Genomic DNA, 24,311 nt, shown 5'->3' on the forward strand with positions numbered 1-24,311 from the left:
TCAACATGAAGGCGAACAGGTTGGGACATTCCTGTACATCATCTTGCACATGAAGTATGTTTATTGAATAAATTGTTTACGCCATTCAAATGTTAATATAATTTGAACTCACCCTATAGATAGATAGATAGATAGATAGATAGATAGATAGATAGATAGATAGATAGATAGATAGATAGATAGATATGAAAGGCACTATATAATAGATAGATAGATAGATAGATAGATAGATAGATAGATAGATAGATAGATAGATAGATAGATAGATAGATAGATAGATAGATAGATAGATAGATAGATAGATAGATAGATGTGGAAAACTGTTTTGGTTCCTAGCAGCTCATTGAAAAGTTGTGTTTGCCCCCTGAAAATTGTGTTTAAATGAAAGGTGATTGTCCCCAGCATACCTGCATTCCTTTGATATGTCATTATTTAAATTAAAGCAAGTGATCAAGTACTGGTTATTCTATAAAGATCTTCTAAAGCGGCCAGTACAAATTTGTTGGTAACCCTAGAAGATATTATAAATAATTCAATTCGAGTGATTTTTCAAACTAGTTGTTTTCCTGTATTAGTATCACACATGTCACCAATCATTCAATCAGTCATTCAGCCCATTTAAATGGAGAACAGTCGTCACTCTGCTGTTTGATATCATCATGTGTCCCACACTGAGTACAGACCAGAGAAAGAGAATCTGAGGAAATCAGAAAGAAAATGATAGACAAGCACATGAAAGGCAAAGGCTGGAAGACCATCTGCGAGCAGCTTGATGTTCCTGTGACAACAGTGGCAAATATTAAGAAGTGTAAGGTTCATGGACTGCAGCCAACCTCCCTGGACATGGCCACAAGTGGAAAATCAACCCCAGAATGGGCAGAAGGATCAAGAGACCGGCAGACAAAAAGACAAGGACAACTTTTGAAGAGATACAAGCTGAACTCCAAGGTTAAGGTCCATCAGTGCCTGATTGCTTTTTGAGTGACAGTAGGCTCAGTGGAAGAAGACACGCTAGGACTCCTCTGTTGGAAGAAAAACATACAAAAGTCAGACTGGAATTTGCTAAAATGCATATTGAGAAGTCACAGTAATTCTGAGAGAAGGTCCTTTGAACAGATGAAAACAAAACTGGAGGTTTTCTGCAAGTCACATCAGCTCTGTGTTCACAGATGAAAAAATAAAGCTTTCAAAGAAGACAACACGATAAATACTGTGCAATATGGAGGAAGCTGTTATATTTTGGGGCTGTTTAGCAGCATTTGGCACAGGGTGTCTTGAGTCTGTGCAGGGAACGCTGAAATCTCAAGACTATCAAGACATTCCTGAGTGAAATGTGATGCCCAGTATCAGAAAGCTCCATCTCAGTTGCAGGTCATGGATCCTCCAACAAGGGAATGAGCCAAAACATAGAGCTAAAAGCACCAAGAATGGATAAGAACTAAACAATTGACTATTCTGAAGCAGCCTTTAATGAGCCCTGATTTGATTTCTATTAAACACTCAGTCTAGAGAAGGCCCCCTTCAAACCTGGCACAGCTGGATGAGTGGGCCAAGCACCATTGAGAACTCCAGCAATCACTTCATGGCTCTAAATGCTGTCCACAAATATGCTGAGATTTGCTCTAGCTTCACCATGACCATACTCAGGATAAAGTGGGCCTGGAAGATGGATGGATGGCTATATATACTGTATAGGAGACATTGGAGAGTGACTAAATATAAGCAAGTGTCACTTTCAACTGTCAAGAGAAGACCTTGAGCTGCAGGTTTGACAGGTCAGGTGGAAGTAAGAAAGACGTTGCTAAAAACGAGAAATAAGAAAAAAAAAAGGTTTTCCTGGGCCAGGAACCACACCAGTCTCAATGTCCTCTGAAATTAAAGAATAGAACAAATTAACAATTGAAGATATGGATACTGCATAGTTGTTCAGCCATAATTGATTATCCTGTCAGGTGCATATCACACAAGCGATTGACCCTCAGAAACTAGTCGTCCAATTCTGTTATGGCTTTGGGTCTGCCAGACCTGTTCCTCCACTTTGCAAGTTCCTTTTGATGGTGTAGGAGACTGTACACATGGACACCTTGGCTTTCTTTGCAATTTCTCTAAAGGAAAGACCCACACTTTTAAGAGTTATAATATCTGTCTGTCTTCTTTAGTTAAGTTAGTTTAGATGGTATAGAAACACAGTTTGTTCCAATATAGCTTTTATTCAAACAGAAATTTTGAAAGTAATCAACAAAAGTTGGGACACCTGCAGAAATTGTTTGCATCAACTTTCAAGGCCTTATTAACTTCAAATTCTGCAGAAAAGCTACAAATTGTTATTCCATTACTTGTTCCCTGACTTGTTCCTCTGTAAATTACATTATTTTCCAGCTGTTGTGGATTTACATTTTTTAAAACCTCTGCCAGTTAATCTATATAACTCAATCATATACTTCTCTTGCCAGTTTTGAACTCTTACATCTCCTAGTTCTGGCAAAAGTTGTTCTTCACTGCTACTCAAATAAAGTTAACCCTGCCCTTAAACAGCCACCCAAGCAACAAAAAAACAAAATCACAATGCCAGTTGAAGCAACACTCACTAGTGGTTCACTCTTATTGGCATCCAGGACCAGGGCTGAGTGGTCTGGGCAGTCAGCACTCTTCTAGCATATGTTCTATTAATTACGTATGGTAGCCACTTCACAAAAAGAAAAATGTTTGAAAAAAAAAAATACAATTTTATTGCTCCATAAGTAACAAAAAATGAAAGTGTATAATCCACATTTTCTGTGAGCACTCACTTTGGTGTCCCTCTGGTGTGCTTGTCTCCTCACTTCCTTCATTTGTCATTGCCGCTGTCCCCGTCTGTCTTCAGCTCGATGATAACCTCAATTTGCTTTGTGGGAGCTTGACTCATTTTTTTGTTCTCCATTTCTGATGGAATGTCACCCGGCTGTCCTTCATTTTCAACTGACTGAGCTGACAGCGCTGAATCCTTGGCAGCTACAATCCCTAGTTCTAAGCCACTCTGCTCCTTGCTGGAAGTGGCAGATTCATCTGTGAAAAGCAGGACAAAGGTTAGATTAGCATTCTTCATGGCTTCAAACTCAAACTGACAGGCAAGCGATATATGCAAAAAAAAAAAAAAACAAAACAAAGTGGCTAAACAGGACAGCAGGCGTCTCATGAAATCACTGGATTTTCCTGTTTCAGAGGCCATGTAGTACTGTCCACATGTCCGCTCAGAAGTCTTTGCCCTGTACCGCCTGGTCTGGACTTCCAGCATCAGCATAGCTTCACCCAAGTGTTGGCTCTTCAATATGGAAGACTAGCTGCGTGTGCTCTTCAGGACAAAAAACAACCCGGAGACTGCCTAGCAGTTATACTTTATTGGTGAACTTGAAGGGGTGTCGGCTAAGTGGGCCAAGATGGACATGATGTTGAGTGCGGCTGGGGCACAAATTGAGCAGGACAGGCTGGACCCTGTCTCAGGCAAATGTGTGGTAGCTTGTTGTGTGAACATACGATATATACAGTATGTAACCACAAAGCTGAGTTTGTCTGCTTGGGCTGAATGACAAGTGAGGTGCATACATGCACCATCTTACCAAGTTGTGATAAGACAGCCCTCGGGCACAGACAGACAGATGCTGAATGTCCAAAAAACGCATAACACGGTGCTCCAATCCGCACAAACTCAATCCCATCTTTCCTTCACTCTCTGTATTCTTTCCGCCTTTACTCCACTCCTCCCAAGTTTCGTCTTCCTCCTCCCAACTCCGGCTCCCTAGTGGAGAATGGCAGCCTCTTTTAAAAGCACCCGGATGTGTTCCAGGTGCTCCTTAACGATCTTCCTGGTGTGGTGGAAGTGCTGCATGAGCACCCGGAAGCACTCCTGGTGTCCCTGGAATTTCTTAAGTCAGCACTTCCGAGTGTGGCGGAAGTGCTGACGTCCAGGGCTCCACAATCCTGCGGGGGCCCCCCTGTGGTGATCACGAGCCCCAATAGGGTTGAGCTTCTATGCCCGTGGCCCACATACAAATCAGGTTGGCATGGCACAGGGGAGGTATAGTCCCTTTCCAGGTCCTTCCAGGCATCCCTGCTGGGCATGGCCCCCATCCATCTGCCACATAAGTGCAAGTCACACTTGCATAAACTTCTGCATCGTCCGTAGAATTCATAAAAACCAGTGGCTGTGATTGAGTGAGAGCAGAGTGGGCTGTTCCACACACACACACACACACACAAAGGTCTTTCATAGTGAGAACTGAGGTGTGCACAAATGGCAAAAAAATGTAAAAGTGCATGCATGCATAATCTAGTGACTGTGGCTGAGCATGAGCAGAGCAGACTGCTCCACACACACACACACACACAGAGGTCTTTCATTTATATATGTCTAATTATCAGTGCCAATATTAAATGCAATCCAATGTGTTAACTGCATTGCAATGCAGTACATATGCAAGTGGGTCATTTAATTTTGGGACAGTTTTATCAAGTCATAATTAAAAATATATCAACCAAATGATCAATTGCTTTTCAGTATGGCATACAATATTACTTTCAGTTTAAAATGCAATACAAAAGCATATTGCACTTTAATTCACGTATGCAGATCGCACGTCAAGATGATCCGCTGTGGCAACCCCTAATGGGAGCAGATAAAAGAAGAAGAAGATTGCACATCATAACGAAAAGCAAAGCAGACATGTTGCATTTTACTAGCAGCTGCCCCGTGTGTATTGCATTTCAGTTCAATACCACATTTTAATTGTGTCACGACTAAATGTAATCAAATGACCAATCAGCACCAAATGGTGGGGTACGGGGCATCAACAGCTGGGGAAAATGGCCTTCCACCTCTAAACGTTTCTGAATTCTGGCAACGAGTATAAGCGTAGTCATTATGAACTGTGGAGTGGTTAATTGAAATGGAAAAAAGTAAGTTTTGTGCCTCATTGAATAAGTTATGTTGTCTAAGGATATTTTCCATTGACACATGTTAAATTAAGCAGTGCAGTTTTTTTGTTTTTTATACATAGTTTTTTGTTCTTTCGACTTACAAGAGAATCTTCTTTTTTTGGTTGCCCCTGTTAGGGGTTGCCACAGCAGATCATCTTCTTCCATATCTTTCTGTCCTCTACATCTTGTTCTGTTACACTCATCACCTGCATGTCCTCTCTCCCCACATCCATAAACCTTCTCTTAGGCCTTCCTCTTTTCCTCTTCCCTGGCAACTCTATCCTTAGCATCGTTCTCTCAATATACCCAGCATCTCTCCTCTGCACATGTCCAAACCAATGCAATCTCGCCTCTCTGACTTTGTCTCCCAACCGTCCAACTTGAGCTGACCCTCTAATGTCCTCATTTCTAATCCTATCCATCCTCGTCACACCCAATGCAAATCTTAGCATCTTTAACTCTGCCACCTCCAGCTCTGTCTCCTGCTTTCTGGTCAGTGCCACCGTCTCCAGCCCATATAACATAGCTGGTCTCACTACCGACCTTCCCTTTCACTCTTGCGGATACCCGTCTGTCACAAATCACTCCTGACACTCTTCTCCACCCATTCCACCCTGCCTGCACTCACTTTTTCACCTCTCTTCCACAATCTCCATTACTCTGTACTGTTGATCCCAAGTATTTAAACTCATTCACCTTCCCCAACTCTACTCCTTGCATCATCACCATTCCACTGACCTCCCTCTCATTTATACACATGTATTCTGTCTTGTTCCTACTGACCTTCATTCCTCTCCTCCCTAGAGCATATCTCCACCTCTCCAGGGTCTCCTCAACCTGCTCCCTACTATCGCTACAGATCACAATGTCATCAGCAAACATCATAGTCCACAAGGACTCCTGTCTAATCTCGTCTGTCAACCTGTCCATCACCATTGCAAATAAGAAAGGGCTCAGAGCCGATCCCTGATGTAATCCCACCTCCCCCTTGAATGCATCCATCACTCCTACCACAGACATCACCACGGTCACACTTCCCTTGTAAATATCCTGTACATACTTCTCTGCCACTCCTGACTTCCTCATACAATACCACAGCTCCTCTTGAGGCACGCTGTCATATGCTTTCTCCAGGTCCACAAAGACACAATGCAACTCCTTTTGGCCTTCTCAAAACTTCTCCATCAACATCCTCAGTGCAAACATTGTATCTGTGGTGCTCTTTCTTGGCATGAAACCATTACTGCTGCTCACTGATCATCACCTCACTTCTTAACCTAGCTTCCACTACTCTTTCCCATAACTTCATGCTGTGGCTCATCAATTTTATTCCCCTGTAGTTACTACAGTCCTGCACATCCCCCTTATTCTTAAATATCAGCACCAGTACACTTCTTCTCCACTCCTCAGGCATCCTCTCACTTTCCAAGATTCCATCAAACAATCTGGTTAAAACCTCCACTGCCATCTCTCCTAAACACCTCCATGCTTCCACAGGTATATCATCTGGACCAACGGCCATTCCATTTTTCATCCTCTTCATAGCTGTCCATTCTCCATGATAATCCATTGCACTTCCTGATTCACTATCTCCACATCATCCAACCTCTTCTCTCTCTCGTTCTCTTCATTCATCAGCCTCTCAAAGTACTCTTTCCATCTGCTCAACACACTCTCCTCGCTTGTGAGTACGTTTCCATCTTCATCCTTTATCACCCTAACCTGCTGCACATCTTTCCCAGCTCGGTCCCTCTATCTAGCCAATCGGTTCAGGTCTGTTTCTCCCTCCTTAGGGTCCAACCTCTCATACAGCTCATCATATGTCTTTTCTTTAGCCTTTACCACCTCTATCTTCACCTTGTGCTTTACCTCCTTGTACTCTTGTCTACATTCTGCATCTCTCTGACTATCCCACTTCTTCTTTGCCATCCTCTTCCTCTGTATACTCTCCTGTATTTCCTCATTCCACCACCAGATTTCCTTTTCCTCTTTGCAGAGGTCACGCCAAGCACCCTTCTTGCTGCCACCCTTACTACATCTGCTGTAGTTTCCCAGCTGTCTGGTGACTCTTCACTGCCACCCAGTGCCTGTCTCACCTCCTCCCTAAACTCAACCTTGCAGTCTTCCTTTTTCAATTTCCACCATTTGGTCCTTGGCTCTGCCCTCACTCTCTTCCTCTTCTTGATCTCCAGCGTCATCCTACAGACCACCATCCCTTGCTGCTTAACTACACTTTCCCCTGCCACCACTTTGCAGTCTTCAATCTCCTTTACATTAACTCTTCTGCACAGGATGTAATCTAGCTGTGTGCATCCTCCTCCACTCTTGTATGTTACCCTATGTTCCTCCCTCTTCTTAAAATACGTATTCACCACAGCCATGTCCATCCTTTTGGCAAAATCCACTATCCTCTAACCTTCTTCATTCCTCTCCTTGACACCATACCTACACATCACCTCCTCATTTCCACTGTTCCCTTCACCAACATGCGCATTGAAATCCGCTCCAATCACCACTTTCTGTCCCCTGGGTACACTGTTCATCACTTCATCCAACTCACACCAAAAATCTTCTTTCTCACCCATTGCACACCCAACTGGCGGTGCATTTGCACTAACAACATTCATCATCACACCTCCAATTTCTAGCTTCATAATCATTACTCTGCCTGACAGTCTTTTCACCTCCAAAACACTCTTGACATACTGTTCCTTCAAAATAACTCCTACCCCATTTCTCCTCCCATCCACACCATGATAGAACAATTTGAATCCACCTCTCATCCACCTGGCCTTACTCCCCTTCTATTTAGTCTCTTGTATGCACAATATATCAACCTTCCTTCTCTCCATCATATCTGCTAACTCTCTCCCCTTACCAGTCATACTGCCAACATTCAAAGTTCCTACCCTCAGTTCCACTCTCTTTACCTTCCTCCTCTCCTCCTGCCTCTGGACACGTCTCCCCCCTCTTCTTCTCCTTCTTCAGCCAAACAGAAGCCGAATTTCCGCCGGCACCCTGTTGGCTAACAGTACTGGTGGCAGTCATTGTTAACCCGGGGCTGAACCAATTTGGTATGGAAATTTGTATTGTTGTCTGCATATTGAATTTCAATTATTAAACATAAATGTAGGCTAATAAACAGTATCATGAATTTTGCAATGTCTGAAAATGTGGGTGGTGCATTAGATGGTAGTGCTGCCTCGTGGCTTCAGGAATCTGGGTTCAAGACCTCTCCCCATCAAGGGTTGGCTTATACCCCATGCCTGATGCTGCTGTCATAGCCTTGCCCAACCATGACCGTGCAGTGCTTTATGCGGGTTCAGTAAAGGGGTGATGAATGGATTTGGCAAAATGCAGCATTGTGCATACGCAGTCTGAAAATGAAAAGAATCATACAGAAATGAAGGGACTACTTTCAGGTCAGGATATTGAATGCCTCACAGTGCATTTTGGAGGTGGGGATGATATTTACTGCTGCCTCTTATGCTTTCAGAATATTGCTGTGATCCCGTGGGCCTGAAGAATGACAGCGGATGGTAAAGACTGCTTGAGGCGGGCTTCACCACTATCTGGCTATAATCACTCAATCTCCGAATCACAGTCTCACTACCCAAGAGTCAATCACTGCCACCACTCTTCGACTAGCTCTGGACAGCCAAACATCACTCAGGCAAAAGGCTGGAACAAGCACAAGAAACTCCATGCATAATCTGAGCAGAACTACAAGACAGGCAAAAAGATCAGATCTGTTCTGGATGTAACAATGTTTACGTAAATTTAAAAGAATGCCTCTCACTTGTCCTTCAATGTGTTTTTGAACAAACAGCTCCTGGTCAGGAGCAGTGGCGTAGTGCAAGTTGGTGCCACTCGGGGCGGGGTGGTGCTTCAATTTGCCGCCCTCTAACATTTCTGAATATATTAACCTATTTAAATAGAAAATTAAAATGACGGATAGAGAAAAAATTTAATAAATTTTGCATAGATCTATTCATATACAGAGAAACAGCGATCATTTTTCATATATAGTTATTTATAAGCATATAGTATGGACCACTGATAAGCCATGTTCTAAATTATTAGTTTAATACAATTATGCTGCGAAAACCAGAACCAGTGTAGTGTACAAGTGAGAGACACTGCAATACATAAAACTGTTATGGAGAATCTCTCTATATATAAAAATCCAATGTCTGTATGTCTGTCCACTTTTCACGAGAGAACTACTTAACGGATTTAGATTGGGTTTTCTTCTAAAACTTGCTTGAACATTCCGGTTGATTTTGCGACTTTTCTCATCACGCTAAGTACCATAGTTCGCTTGCTGCAAATCCAAGAGAGTGGCTGTGGGCCGAGAGCAGGTGGACGGGGCCTTCCTCATTCAGTCACCAGCCTCTGCTCGAGTTGGTCTACGTCTCGCCACGTGTTGGAGTGCACCTTGCCTCCGCTTAGCTAGCAATACCTGCTTGTCCAACAGACATTATCATTTACAGATTATTAAGGAGTAACGTTTGACATTTTGGGAGAGAGATCAGAGCTCCGTGTGTTTTAGAGGGTAGCTGCTGATTGCCACAGATATCAGCATCATGTGCTTTTCTCCCCACATGGGGAAAGCTGAACACGATCATAGTGCCAACATCTATTGATTTTTAAAGTTTATCCTGTTTCATTACTATGTGGGCACAACCACAGGGTACAGATAGTATATATAAAAGTCAATGTATGTGTCCGTATGTACGGTATGTATGTTCCAGCTTCACTTTCGAACAGCTGGAGGGATTTTCATGAAACTTGGCACACATGTTTCTCATTGGTCGACCAATAATACTGCAGGGTGAAATCAGCCCAAATCCACCCCTTTCTGGGTAGGGTGGGGGGGTGATGTTGAGGTCTTGTATGCGTGTTATCATCCAGTTGACACTCAGAACGACCACCAGAGGGCGAACTGGAGGTGACTGGCAGCATTGTATGAGAGCCACCGCACCCCTGTTGCTTTTGACATTAGTAAATAGAGTTGGCCTGTTCCAAGGGCAGCATGGTGGCGCAGTGGTAGCGCTGGTGCCTCACAGTAAGGAGACCTGGGTTTGCTTCCTGTTTGCATGTTCTCTTCTTGTCTGCGTGGGTTTCCTCCCACAGTCCAAAGACATGCAGGTTAGGTGCATTGGTGATCCTAAATTGTCCCTAGTGTGTGCTTGGTGTGTGGGTGTGTGTGTGTGTGTGCCCTACGGTGGGCTGGCACCCTGCCCGGGGTTTGTTCCTGCCTTGTGCCCTGTGCTGGCTGGGATTGGCTCCAGCAGACCCCTGTGTTAGGATATAGCAGGTTGGATAATGACTGACCGACTGACTTACTTGATCGACACAAGATAAAGGGACCCATAATTACAGTATACATAAAATGCTACTTTTCTTTTATGGCAGAATTCTGTACATGTGTCCAGTTCACTTTAGGTTCAAAGGTATTATTTTAGTCATGGAGTGTCTAAATATCATGAATTGACTTTAATTTCTGGCTTCAATACATTCAGAGCACAGTCCTTGCCTATGTGTGTGTAGTATTAAATAATTAATGGCCCTGCAACTTAGGCTCTGTTTACAGAATATATATTGTGTATCTAAGATATTGGAAAAGTTCAAAATGTTACATGCCTTACATGAATATGATTCATGACTTTTTAATTGTATAACAACAAAGCTGGCCTGGCTGAGGTACAGTAGGTAGGCATGAAGCTGTAATCCATCAAAAAGGAGTTTCAGGGAGGAATTCCAGTGAATCCAAATCCAATATGGTGCAACATGAAGACAGTCTCCACCGCACACACCGTACTGCTGCGTCCTGACCTTTGGATTCGATTAACCCTCAGGTCTTCTGACTTGTGATATATATGCAACGTGCCGTACAAACCGCCATGAAAGAATAATGCAAACACCATTTAGTTCTTGATGTTTTCTCTTTTTTTTAATGGTCTGAAATATTAAACAGAGAACATAAAAAGTGACAATTCAAGCTCTGTGGTTCCTCCTATTTACAAACGAAAACCACGTGGAAAGGCTGTTGAACGCTCACATTAACACATAACTGAAATTAATAGAAAAGCATTCAAAACAAGAACTGTAGATAGATAGATAGATAGATAGATAGATAGATAGATAGATAGATAGATAGATAGATAGATAGATAGATAGATAGATAGATAGATAGATAGATAGATGAGGCACTATATGATAGATAGATAGATAGATAGATAGATAGATAGATAGATAGATAGATAGATAGATAGAAAATCACTATATAATAGATAGATAGATAGATAGATAGATAGATAGATAGATAGATAGATAGATAGATAGATAGATAGATAGATAGATAGATAGATAGATAGATACTTTATTAATCCCAAAGGGAAATTCACAAAAGAAAGACCCTTATCGCGGCTGAGAGACGGTGCTCGAACCCTGCACGTCCACCCTTTACCGAGGGTACTGAATCGGCTCATCTATCCCGGTGAGCTAACTTTCTAACTCTGTATACAACAAAAGTCATATTACAATTACTGTCATATACAAAGAAAATTAACTCAAACAATTTAAAATAACTGTGGTGGGCTGGCGCCCTGCCCGGGGTTTGTTTCCTGCCTTGTGCCCTGTGCTGGCTGGGATTGGCTCCAGCAGACCCCTGTGACCCTGTGTTAGGATATAGCAGGTTGGATAATGGATAGATGGATGGAGTTTAAAATAATTTAATTAATTTTACCATATAGAGAATAACTGCGTGCTTACCTCCTCTCACAGTAACACAACGAATTCTGGGAGAGGCTCTCACTGATGACGTCACATAACACAACAAACAGACTTAGGAAATATAACAGGAAAACATACAACACAATGAATGTTATCTGGATTTGGTGAAGCTCCAAACAACTAGCCTTTTTATTGTAACACAAATTACCCTGGGAAGTGGGGTGGGCTGGAGGGGGTCATGCTATGTGTACCCAGTGGCTCAGTCAGCTCACTTATTATGCACTGCCATTTTTATATTATACAGCAGTCATTATGATGATTTTTCTTTTTCTTTTTAGTTTTTTGATGAGTAATTCTTTACAGAACTGTTCCATCTGGTACAGAAATGCTAGAAAGGTACTGGTGCATCTATCTTGCATGTTTAAAAGATTAAGTTACTAATATTTTTTTCAAAATAAATAGCATGAAAGTAACTGTGGTGGGCTGACGCCCTGCCCGGGGTTTGTTTCCTGCCTTGCGCCCTGTGTTGGCTATGATTGGCTCCAGCAGACCCCCGTGACCCATGTAGTTAGGATATAGCAGGTTGGATAATGGATGGATGGATAATCTCATGAAGCCCATATTGGGTTGAAAACGTTTCATACCTGAAAAGTGAAGGGCATTACTTTGTTTGACATAATTGGAGGCTAATCTAACCTTATTTTGAGTGACCTGACATTTGCTCGATAGACATATGTGCGGCGACAAAATAGCGCCGATTAAAACGCGGCGTCAAAATCGCGCCGACAAAATCGCGAAAGTTTCATTAAATATGAATTACTAGTTTAAAGCATATATAATAATGTTTATTTTAGAAGTCAATATTATGAGACACGACACGCGGATAGTCCTTAAGATCACGCCCTGCATATGTAGGAAGAATTGCAGCAAGACGTCTTGATAGTTGAGCGTATTTAGACTTGCTGGCTGCCTGACTGCTGGTTATTCCGCTTTGTATACGACGCGTTATGCCAACATTCGACTGAGTTATTTGTTCGTGGCATGCCATCAGCAGTTATAACAGTTATAACCTAGCACATAATGTGTACATAATGCGCACGTACGCGTCCCACTCTCTTGGCCTCTCTCGTGATTTTGTTGGTGCGCATTTGTCGAAAACCAGTTAGTGGGTTTGTCGGCGCTCATTTGTCCGTCGTGGTTTTGTCAGGGCGCATATTTCTATCGTGCTTTTGTCGGTGAACCATTTTGAGACACCAGGGGCCTCATGTATAACGCCATGCGTAGAACTCGCACTATAACATGGCTTAAGCACAAAAGCCGAAATGTGTTTACGCACAGAAAAATCCAGATGCAGGAATCTGTGCGTACTCCAACTTCCACGTTCTTCCGCTACATAAATCCCGATCAGCGTGAAAACTAACGCTCGTGCACGCGCATTATGTAACGCCCCAAATCCTCCCAGAATTACGCCTATTTGAATATGCAAATCAATATAAATCGCCCTTAAGCGCAGCCTTCTGTGAAAAGACAATGGGAAAAGCACGGGGAAAATATAAGAATTTCAGCGAATACTAAGTGGAGGCAAAGGAAAAACATACTATTTGTTCAAATAAACCGTGGTATAATCAACAAAATGAAGTTGATCGAGTGACATAGCGTGTTGGAGAAACTTGAAAGCTCACATCCACAAAATCGCACAATGCCGGAAATAAAAAAGAAGTCACATATCAAAGTCGCGTGAAAAGCCGAGTTGTAAGCCCACTGTCAGAGTGTCATATGAAAGCTTATTAGGGTACAGAGAAAAAAGGCACACGGTGGGGAAAAAGCACAAAATGTCAACTTCAATCTCGACATTTCCACTTTAATCACGTAGTTTATTTTGTCATTAAAGTAGATAATCATAAACTTCATCTTAAAATCATTTAATTAACCAGTTTCTCAAAATTACATCGTAATTAAAGTAGCACGTTAAATGCTTTGTTTTGTATTTGATCTTCTACTCGTATGTGATCTATGTGTGTGAATCACTACTTGCTTCTTAAACCGACTCTCTTCCTCCAACTGGACACAGAGTCCATTACATTCGTGATATTACAGCTCTCTGAATAACTAAAATACTGAGATGTATACGTGATGTCATTTTCATGATGATAGGAGCTAAAGCACATTACAGTATTAAACATGTGTTTCATGAGCCTCGTGCTCATGACAAGCATTTAACTTTTGTCGAAATTTGTCGCTGCGTTTTTAGCTGTGTTGTTATTTTCTTTCTGTTTTATATTCAATATATATTGGCGTAGCGTCACTGCAGTCAGTGCTTTTCTTTCCCCAAGTAACCGATCGCCATACAATCAGCTCTGTAATAGAAGTTAAGCCATCTGTAAGCTTAGCGCGATTCTTCAAAACGCTTAAGGAACATTGAAATATCTTCGTAGTACATGTTTAATTATTCTATCCTTCACGACACTCCCAGTGAAGAATATAGATTATTTAAATGAAGTTAAAGTTTAATCTGTATAATTTAACAAACATATTTTGCTGCATTTCACCTTAAAAATGATATCGTAATCATATGTAAATACGCACTTTATAAAGTGGCCCAGGTTGTGAGATATTATAACTGTAGTGCAAGTTTACAGTGGGGTGATTGTACTTATACAGTAAGTACAAACCGTTCTACAAGGAGCAATTGATTGAGTGCATTTAAAGTTCTTGGGATTAAACTGTTTCTGAACCGCGAGGTCCGTACAGGAAAGGCTTTAAAACGTTTTGCAGTGGCTGAGACAGCGTGTCCTTAAAGCTGTATAGCGATAATTCTCTTTCCGATCCGCTGCTGCTGTGATTCACACTCAGATACAGTGATATAAATACTCTGAGTGGTGCAGTGAGAGTAATATGGAAAAAGATGATCCGCTGTGGCAACTCCTAACGGGAGGAGCTGAAAGAAGAAGAAGAAGAAGAAGCAGTGAGAGTAACAACGCTAAAGCAGTTATGGTATTTGGAATACTATGGCTGTTCCCTGGACCATTATATTGTTACGAAGTTAATTACAATCAGATGCATTACACTAATAAACAATATGCGGTTAGTTTCTGTGTATTTATAAAGCCGTCATGAAAATAATGAGTAATCACACAGGAACAGTAGCATTGCTTTGACGCTGGGTGCTGCCAGTCTGCAAAACCGAAGGAGAACTTGCGTACGACAAGGCATGAGGTACCGTGGAAAAGTGCGTGGCTTTACGCCAAGTGTAGGTTTTATACATCGTGATTTGAACGTGGAAAAGTTCTTACGCAACATTTCTGTGCATACGCACTGTTTATACATGAGGCCCCAGATGAATAGCAATTCTGAATTTGTTTTGTTTCTTCTTGTCACTTAGAGAGAAAGACAAATAACACAAGATGAGTATTTCACTTTGGTTTGTTCTCGTTTGATATTTTCTGGAGAGGACCACACACTCACCAGCACTCACTCATATTTGGCCAGTTTAGTGAAATCTGTAAAGTTAATATGAGTGTCTGTGGAATGTGAGAAGAAACTGAATACCTAGAGAGAGCTGTCTTACCAGCATCACAGGCCCCGGGGTAAAGTAGTGCACTGCAGCCCCTGGTTTGATAGCACAACTGAAACATACATTGGCATCAGGAACATTGTGTGGTCTGTGCCCATACATTAAGAGGGCCCAACAAGCAAGGAGGGATGAGCACACACATGCAGACACTCTATTAACTGTGATGTCACGTCATTCTCGCACTTTGTCGTGGAGGGGTTGCCAGAGCTTATCTCAGCCAGCACAGGGCACAAGGCAGGGACAAACCAAGTCCATCGCAGGTTATTTCATTATTAATTGATTCATGGGAATGAATGGTTGCAGTATATGAAGATTTCTATTTCATACTATTTTATTGTTTCATATGATCAGTTGGCAAGGAAAACATGCCTTGGTTGAGTGTTCATAGTTGGGGAATATTAATGCTCTCCGTTTTCATTTGCTGCATCTTTCCTCCTAAGCCGGCTCCACCTCTGCAGCAGCCATGTAGATTACAGTTTTTCTCGATTGGTTTGGCTCATTTCTTGAAACCGAGATGACATTCTCAAAATAACATGGACAGATCTCCAAACCACCTTGCAAATGTTCACAACAGAATGGCATTTCTCATTGATTTCATCAAATTGCAAATGCCTTAGTACATGTCTCAAGTGTCTCAGTGCATCTTTGCAAATGGTTAAGTACAAGTAGCCTGCAGTTAGCACAATAAGCCCACATTTAGCACATTTTCCAAATAAATAGATCTTGCTGATCTAAACTGATTAGTTGATTCTCAGTCTAATGGTTGTTCTCTCCAAAACATGTCAGCATGATTTCATCGTGTAAGTCATCATATGCACAATAGTCTGTTCAATTGTCAAAATTAGTCAAGAACATAATACCATGAACACCATATATGAATTTCTTGGAACATTTGATAAATTCATGACAGTAATTGACAATCAGGTGAAATTAGAACTTGACCAACGAAGGAGGAGTTTCCCACATCTCAGATGACCAACCAAACAGTTTGTTTAGTTACCTGACAGGTGCTGTCTATTGTTGTGAATGCTGCCAAACGTGTATATATAGAGCTTGGCTAGGGCCAGTACCATTTGAACATGGAGGTACCTCACCAAGTAAATCAAGAAGGGCAACCTCCTGCTCGAGGAAGAAGAAGAGGAGGAGGAGGAGGAGGAGGAAGAGGAAGAAGAAGAAGAGGCGGAGGAGGAGGAGTGAGGATGCGTGGTGGTGGAATAGGGGGAAGAGGCCGAGGAGCACGAAGACACCATGCTGTCCCGGATGAGATTCGGGCCACAATTGTAGACCATGTGGTTAACCATCGCCTGACAATGGCAGAGGCTGGGCCGAGTGCAGCCTAATGTGCCTCGCTCTACTGTCTCCTCCATCATCCAAACCTTTCGCAGGGAAAACAGGTATGTACTCAGTCAATGATGGAGTCATTACAGTATACAGTACTGTGCATACTGTAAAGCAAGACATGTATAAACTCTTCATTCCGTGTGTGTGTGTGTAGGCCTACAGTACTGTAATATATTACCTCAATGTGATGTTGCAATATGATGTTACAGTACAGTAACTCATTCTGTAACAAATACGGCATACATTACGAATTGTCATACAGTGTTGTCCTTTGACTTCTACGTCTAGGATTGGACGACAACCTCACATGGGTGGCAGAAGAAAACTTCTCAATGAACAACAAGAACAAGAGATCTGTAACATGGTGATTGCAAATAATGCTCTCACTTTGAGACAGATCCGTGATGCAATCCTTCAAGACAATGCCATATTCCAAAATGTCAACTCTATCAGCATCTCCACAATAGACCGGGTATTGAAGAAGCATCAGATGACCATGAAGCAGATTTACAGGGTACCATTTGAGAGGAATTCTGACAGAGTGAAAGAGCTGCGGTACCAGTATGTGCATGTAAGTCAGTTATTGGTTGTCTATTATAGTAACATTACAGTAAGCAGTGGTTCCCAATTTGTTTGGTTTTCAGTATCCTCTTTACCTTTAGAATCCAGCTTTATCTGACTACAGCATTTTGCCTAAAACTGCAACAGTGTTTCTCCCTCTTTGTGTCAAATACTCCCTGCAGTGCCTCTGCATAGGCCTGTACCCCAGGTTTGGAACCACTGGAGTAGTGGCCAGTAGCAGGCTATATTGAACTTGTGGAGGAGAACATAGAACAATCCCATGTAATTTTCTATTTCTGTTGTGTATGACTCCTCTATATGACTGATTTGATTTTTTACTCTATTGTAGAGAATAATGGCATTGGAAGGGAATGAAACATCTCACATCCTTGTATTTGTCGATGAGGCTGGTTTCAACCTGGCCAAGGGCCGCAGACGTGGCAGTAACATCATTGGTCAGCGGGCCACGGTGGATGTCCCAGGCCAGCGAGGGGGCAATTTAACAATGTGTGCTGCCATATCTGAGAATGGTGTGGCCACACACATCCCCAGTTTAGGCCCATATAACACTCAAAGCTCCTCATTTTCTTGGACCGTCTTTATACACATCTGGTCCCAGAAAATGAGAGAGGTCTCGAAGGGCCTCACCTACCACACTATGTGATCGTGTGGGACAATGTAAATTTCCACCGTGGGCGCTCATCAGGGCCTGGTTCACCACCCATCCAAGGATGCTCATGGAGCTACTACCACCATACTCTCCTTTCCTTAATCCCATTGAGGAATTTTTTTCCGCTTGGAGGTGGAAAGTCTATGAACATCAGGCTCAAGACCAGAGATCCCTGCTCCATGCAATGGATGCTGCATGTGAGGACATTACAGGGGATCAGTGTAGGGGATGGTTGAGACATTCGCGCGTTTCTTCCTCGCTGCATCGCAAGGGAAAATATCCGCTGCGATGTGGATGAGAATCTATGGCCAAACAGAGAGCAGCGTGGATGGCCAGGAGGATGAGGATGGTGGCCAGGAGAGGGACGGTGACGACAACAACCAGTGAAAGTTACCTTAGTTGTGAAACTTTATTTACTGTAAGCCCTACTGTAGGCTAGATATAATTTTTCTTGTTTTTTGTTTGTGTTTATATTTCGTACATGTACAGAATACTGTATACATTTTATGTACTCTAATGTATGGAAGTTACTTTATGTGTGTCAATAAAAATGATTACAATTTCCTTGGAAGTAGGAGTGCAGTGTGTCTGATGTCAAACTTTGGAGGCTGCTCTTACTGTAAAATCCTTTTTTCAGTTTTATACATAATTGTATTCTGTTGGCTAGACCTCTGCCATAGTGACAAAACATCTAGGCATTTTGACTTGCAGTGCTTACACGATGCCAAAGGGACGATGCATTTTGGGGCACTAACTATTTAAATGGGAAAGGAATTTAGTTTTGACACATGGGTAAACTATTTTGGGAGAGATACGAGCTTTTGCAGGTGATCCATGGTGTTGTGCTAAACCATCCAGGTTATTTTGGAAAACGCACTAAGTGAATGCAAATGAGCCAACGCAATTGAGAAAGATCTTTGACATTTTGATGGTACTGACTCTTTATATGGGAAAGGAATCTATTTTGAAGCATGTATGAACAGTTTTGGGAAAGATATGACCTTTTGCTAGTGAGCTGTAATGTTGCAGAACTGTAAGACTGTTTGGCCAAATGATCTTATAGTTTTAAGAATGTAATTTCTGTTTCAAGAAATGAGCCAAACCAATCGAGAAAAACTGTAATATAATGGTTTCTTTCCGTTTACATATAACTTTTCATCATTCATCCAATTATCTGTGGAGAAAAACATTTTCTAATGTACATTAGTATTTTTCTTTGATATTGTTTCGTTGGCCATGTTAATTCTATAAAATCAATATGCCTAGTATATAAGGCACTAGCTGAAATACCCATCGTTGCCCGGGAGGAAAATATTTAATAATAAGTATTTAATAATAAGTATTTAATAATAATATTTAAGAATAAGTTTTTTTTTTAATTGCTTAAGAAAAATATAATTATAAAAAAACACAACTTTAAGAATAAAAATAAATTAACTAACAATGAAGACTCACTAACGTGCTTGTCTTGCAGTCGGAACAGGCCAGTCGTTCAGTCATCGTCCAACCCGCTACATCCTAACTACGGGCTCACGGGGGTCTGCTGGAGCCAATACCAGCCAACACGGGGCGCAAGGCAGGAAACAAACCCCGGGCAGGGCATATTTCAGGTATGTGATTTTTATTTTTATTTGTATATTGAGCTATGCATAGTTATGTGTGTCGTTGCACAAGTATTCATTGTGTTACCATGAAAGGAGGAGCAACTACAGAGCTTGAATTGTCACTCTTTATGTTCTCTGTTTAATATTTCAGACCATTACAAAAAAGAGAGAAAACATCAAGAACTAAAAGGTGTTTGCATTATTCTTTCATGGCGGTTTGTACGGCACGTTGCATATATATCACAACTCAGAAGACCTGAGGGTTAATCGAATCCAAAGGCCAGGACGCAGCAGTACGGTGTGTGCGGTGGAGACTGTCTTCATGTTGCACCATATTGGATTTGGATTCACTGGAATTCCTCCCTGAAACTCCTTTTTGATGGATTACAGCTTCATGCCTACCTACTGTACCTCAGCCAGGCCAGCTTTGTTGTTATACAATTAAAAAGTCATGAATCATATTCATGTAAGGCATGTAACATTTTGAACTTTTCCAATATCTTAGATACACAATATATATTCTGTAAACAGAGCCTAAGTTGCAGGGCCATTAATTATTTAATACTACACACACATAGGCAAGGACTGTGCTCTGAATGTATTGAAGCCAGAAATTAAGGTCAATTCATGATATTTAGACACTCCATGACTAAAATAATACCTGTGAACTGGACACATGTACAGAATTCTGCCATACAAGAAAAGTAGCATTTTATGTATACTGTAATTATGGGTACCTTTATCTTGTGTTGATCAAATAAGTCATTCAGTCAGTCATTATCCAACCCGCTATATCCTAACACAGGGGTCTGCTGGAGCCAATCCCAGCCAGCACAGGGCGCAAGGCAGGAACAAACCCCAGCCCACCGCAGGGCACACGCACACACACACACTAGGGACAATTTAGGATCGCCGGTGCACCTAACCTGCATGTCTTTAGACTGTGGGAAAAAACCGGAGTACCCGGAGGAAACCCACACAACACACGAGGGGAACATGCAAACTCCACTCAGGGAGGACCCGGGAAGCATTCACCTGCTGCAAATTCCTAAAATGTAGTGGTCTTATTGATATGAATTTCAAGCCTGAATGCTGATTATGAGCAATGTGGCTACAAGGTTTTGAGCAGTAAGAATAGTGCAGTACATCAAGAAATGTGGCACCAAAAATATCCAGGCTTTCTTTATGAAACCCAATTAATCCAAATGAGGTATGTGTGGGTCTCGTGCATGTGGCGGAATCAGGTTGGAGAAAGAACCCTGGACAGAGTGGCAGTTCATTGTGGGACCTCACTCACATACACACTCATTCATGCAGGAACAGCGAACTACATAAAACATATGCCTTTGACAAAAAAAAAATCACACAGTCATGGAGAGAACATGCTAAATCCAAAGTCAACATTAAAGCAGAAGTGACTCTGGTACTGTTAGGTAGTAGCACTAATCACTGCACCTCCATAGCACAGCCATCTCAAAGGTGATACAAGCAAACGTTTAAAATAATCCACATAGACAGATGGAACCTTATTTGTCCAAAGGGGAAAATTTGGCTTTTTACAGAAGCTATTTAAATAAGAGATAGATAGATAGATAGATAGATAGATAGATAGATAGATAGATAGATAGATAGATAGATAGATAGATAGATAGATAGATAGATAAGGCACTATATGATAGATAGATAGATAGATAGATAGATAGATAGATAGATAGATAGATAGATAGATAGATATGGATGGCACTTGTCACAGGCGGCTGGGGGTGAAGCCCAGCCGGGACGCCCGAGGGACCGGAGGAGGGCTGGTGCCTCCTCCTGACCACGAGGGGGCGGCCGCCTTGGTTTTGTTGGTCGCCAGGCGGCGCCCCGGTGCCTGAAGAACCCTGGAGCCCAGCAATTCCGCCACACCAGGAAGTGCTGGGGGCAAGAAGACAGGGGACACCCGAGGGCTTCCGGTGTGCAGCCAGCACTTCTGCCACACTGGGGCGGTCCGGGGAGTGCCGGGAAGCAGCTGAAGCCCATCCGGGGTGTGATAAAAGGGGCCGCCTCCCTGCATTCAAGAGCGGAGGCTGGGTGGAAGAAGGACAGAGCTGGAGAGAGGACTGGAGGTGGCCAGAAAGGCATTTGGTGACTGTGAGGCCTGGACTTTGGGGGATCGGTGCTGGAGGCACTGGGTGTGCACAAGTGACTTTGTAAATATTGTATATATTAAATGAGTGTGATGGGTGCTAAACTGTTGTCCGTCTGTCTGTGTCCAGGTCCAGTTCCACACACTATATATTAGATAGATAGATAGACAGATAGAAAGGCACTATATGATTGATAGATAGATAGATAGATAGATAGATAGATAGATAGATAGATAGATAGATAGATAGATAGATAGATAGATAGATAGATAGATAGATACCGAGGTGTAGCAGAAAACTAATGAGACTGGCAACACTGCAAGCGATCTGGCACGCGCTGTTGTCAATCAATCAATCAATCAATCAATCAACATTTATTTATATAGCACATATTCATACAAAAATGTAGTTCAAAGTGCTTTACAAAATGAATAGAAAAATAGAAGACACAATAAAAAATAAACATAAGTCAACATTAATTAACATAGAATAAGTAAGGTCCGATGGCCAAGGTGGACACAAAAAACAAAAAAACTCCAAGAGCTGGAGAAAAAAATAAAATCTGAACATTTGCACATGCGAAAGGTCTGTGCCAAAATGGTGCCAAAAAACTGCCCTCTCCATAACAGAATTTTTGACCTCAAAAGGCATTCCTGTGGTTCCCCAGCCCCCTTATTCACCTGACCTCAGTCCGTGTGACTTTTTCCTTTTTCCTAAACTGAAAAATGTCCTCAAAGGACGTCCAAAAGAGTGTAACGGACATGCTGAAGACCATACCGGTTGAAGACTTCCAGCTGCTACCAACAGTGGGAACAACGCTCCATCGGTGTGTAGCTGCCCAAGGAACTACTTTGAAGGGGATAACTTTGATGTTTGAAAAAAATAAAAACTTTGGTAAATAAAAAATCAGTCTCATTACTTTTCTGCCACACCTCGTAGATAGATAGATAGATAGATAGATAGATAGATAGATAGATAGATAGATAGATAGATAGATAGATAGATAGATAGATAGATAGATAGATAAGGCACTATATAGATAGATAGATAGACTGTTGAGAACCAGCACACATCAAGTATCAGAAATTGCGCTAGAAATTTCAAGATTTCCCTCACTTGTGTACCCATCTCTTTCAGTTACTACCATCAAGGAAATGTTACCTGTCACTAAAAGTGAAAATTCCTCGACACAGACTATATAAAGAGTTTCTTTCCTATTGTAGTCACTATGGCTAAACAGAGTATTTGATTCATCTCTGTGTTTTACTGATCCTTTATCCAACCTAAATTATGTTTGTCGTATTAAGATCTGCTTGATACATTAAAGAGTAGGAGTGCAATTCTACATTGTCAGACTGTTTTATTTGTGTTTTGTGTAATATATTGTTCTTCAGTATTACTGTATATATATATTGTTGTGATGTTGTCATGTATTGTGTTTTGTGCCGTTAATTGTGAAAGTAACAACCAAGAGAAGTTCCTAACAATTACATTGGCAATAAAGTTCAAGTTAGAGTTAAAATGAAATAATTACTTTAAAAGGTTGGGGTGTCATTTGGTGTCAGTGGTGCCAAGCACCTTGAGCATGAGAAAGGCACTATATAAATAAAATGTATTATTATTACTGGCCTGACTTATTATTTAAGGTCAAATCCATTTTAAAAATGACAATAATACTTTTTGTCTTTTGTACATTCTGCAAAAATGTTGTAGTACAACACAGAGAGCAAATTAACCAAATAAAACAATGCAAATAGTTTTTTACGCAGTAAGTGTAGTTTTGCTATGGTTTGCAGCCATGAGCTGTCTGAGGTTTTGACACAAATCATGTTTTTTTCAACCCCTGGTCTCAGTGGATCCTGACAAATCCAAAATGATTCTTTGTACAGCTGACTATAGAACTGCACAAGGCTACAGGCCATTGTTTTGTTTGCTCTAGTCTTGTTCTGTTGCTTTCGTTTAATTACTATAGGTTGCAATAATTACAAACTTGCAGTTAAATTCATTATTTTCACGTATCTTACGTATGCTATTTTCACCCGCAATGCACCTTGTCATAATGATTTAGTAAGATGAGTTACTTCAACTGCTTACGGAATGCAAGTTTCTTTATTACATTTGAATTCAGAGCACAAGAAACATTTCATGAGGGGAAAGAATGCTAAATATCCATTGGCAAGTTCATTGTATGCCATGGTGAGGATGTAGCAACAATCTGAGCAGTTTGAGAATATTGCACTGGTAAGAACAAGGCGCTATCACCACTTTTCCATTTGTCACTTGTGTCTCTTGTTTAGTCTGGCAAGTGAAGATTTTCAAAGTGTGATTCAAATAAGAAATAACTAAGACATTACGAATAATATTCCCTCTTCTTATAATAAAGTGCAGCATGTCATAAGATCAGTAAGGTCTCTATTTCATTGTCATTAACATTTTGCTTAATGAAAGCACTGCATAGTTACCGGTACTCAATGACGCATCCATGCGTATGGAATAATTTGTGTCTTACATGTAACACGTGTTTATTAAAGATAAACGAAAGAGATATTTTGCTTGTGATTAATATATAAAACAATGGCTAAAACTGCATGGTTAATAAGAGTTTGTTTTCATGTCCTACACATCTATATTTCCTGAAATCAGATAGCATTCAGGCAGAAGTAAGACATACATATTCGGACATGTATTCCCTAAAATATGCAAGTGCACATCAGCCTTAAAGAATTCCCCTTTTTAAGCCT

The 24,311-nt window shown here is 41.4% G+C and overlaps 1 protein-coding gene and 1 long non-coding RNA gene across 3 annotated transcripts in view; both read right to left on the reverse strand.

Moving 5' to 3' along the window:
* Window positions 1-2,199: 2,199 nt before the first annotated feature.
* The window catches only part of LOC120516651, a 157,737-nt gene continuing 135,625 nt past the window's right edge, over window positions 2,200-24,311 (reverse strand). The window contains exons 10-11 of one of the 2 annotated variants that reach the window (XM_039738468.1): window positions 2,790-3,045; window positions 2,200-2,686 (exon numbers count right to left, since the gene is read on the reverse strand). In XM_039738468.1, coding sequence (XP_039594402.1) covers window positions 2,828-3,045 — 218 coding nt within the window. In that variant the 3' untranslated portion in view covers window positions 2,200-2,686; window positions 2,790-2,827. Of the gene's footprint in view, window positions 3,046-24,311 lie in introns of both variants that reach the window. The other variant, XM_039738467.1, reaches the window with a different exon arrangement.
* On the reverse strand, window positions 10,910-11,761 carry LOC120516652. Its single transcript, XR_005630881.1, has 2 exons — window positions 11,731-11,761; window positions 10,910-10,972 (listed from the first exon to the last, which is right to left on the reverse strand). It is a non-coding gene; the product is annotated as an uncharacterized LOC120516652 (long non-coding RNA).

The sequence above is a fragment of the Polypterus senegalus genome, chromosome 16 (genome assembly GCF_016835505.1).
Source record: "Polypterus senegalus isolate Bchr_013 chromosome 16, ASM1683550v1, whole genome shotgun sequence".
Taxonomy (NCBI): Eukaryota; Metazoa; Chordata; class Cladistia; order Polypteriformes; family Polypteridae; genus Polypterus; species Polypterus senegalus.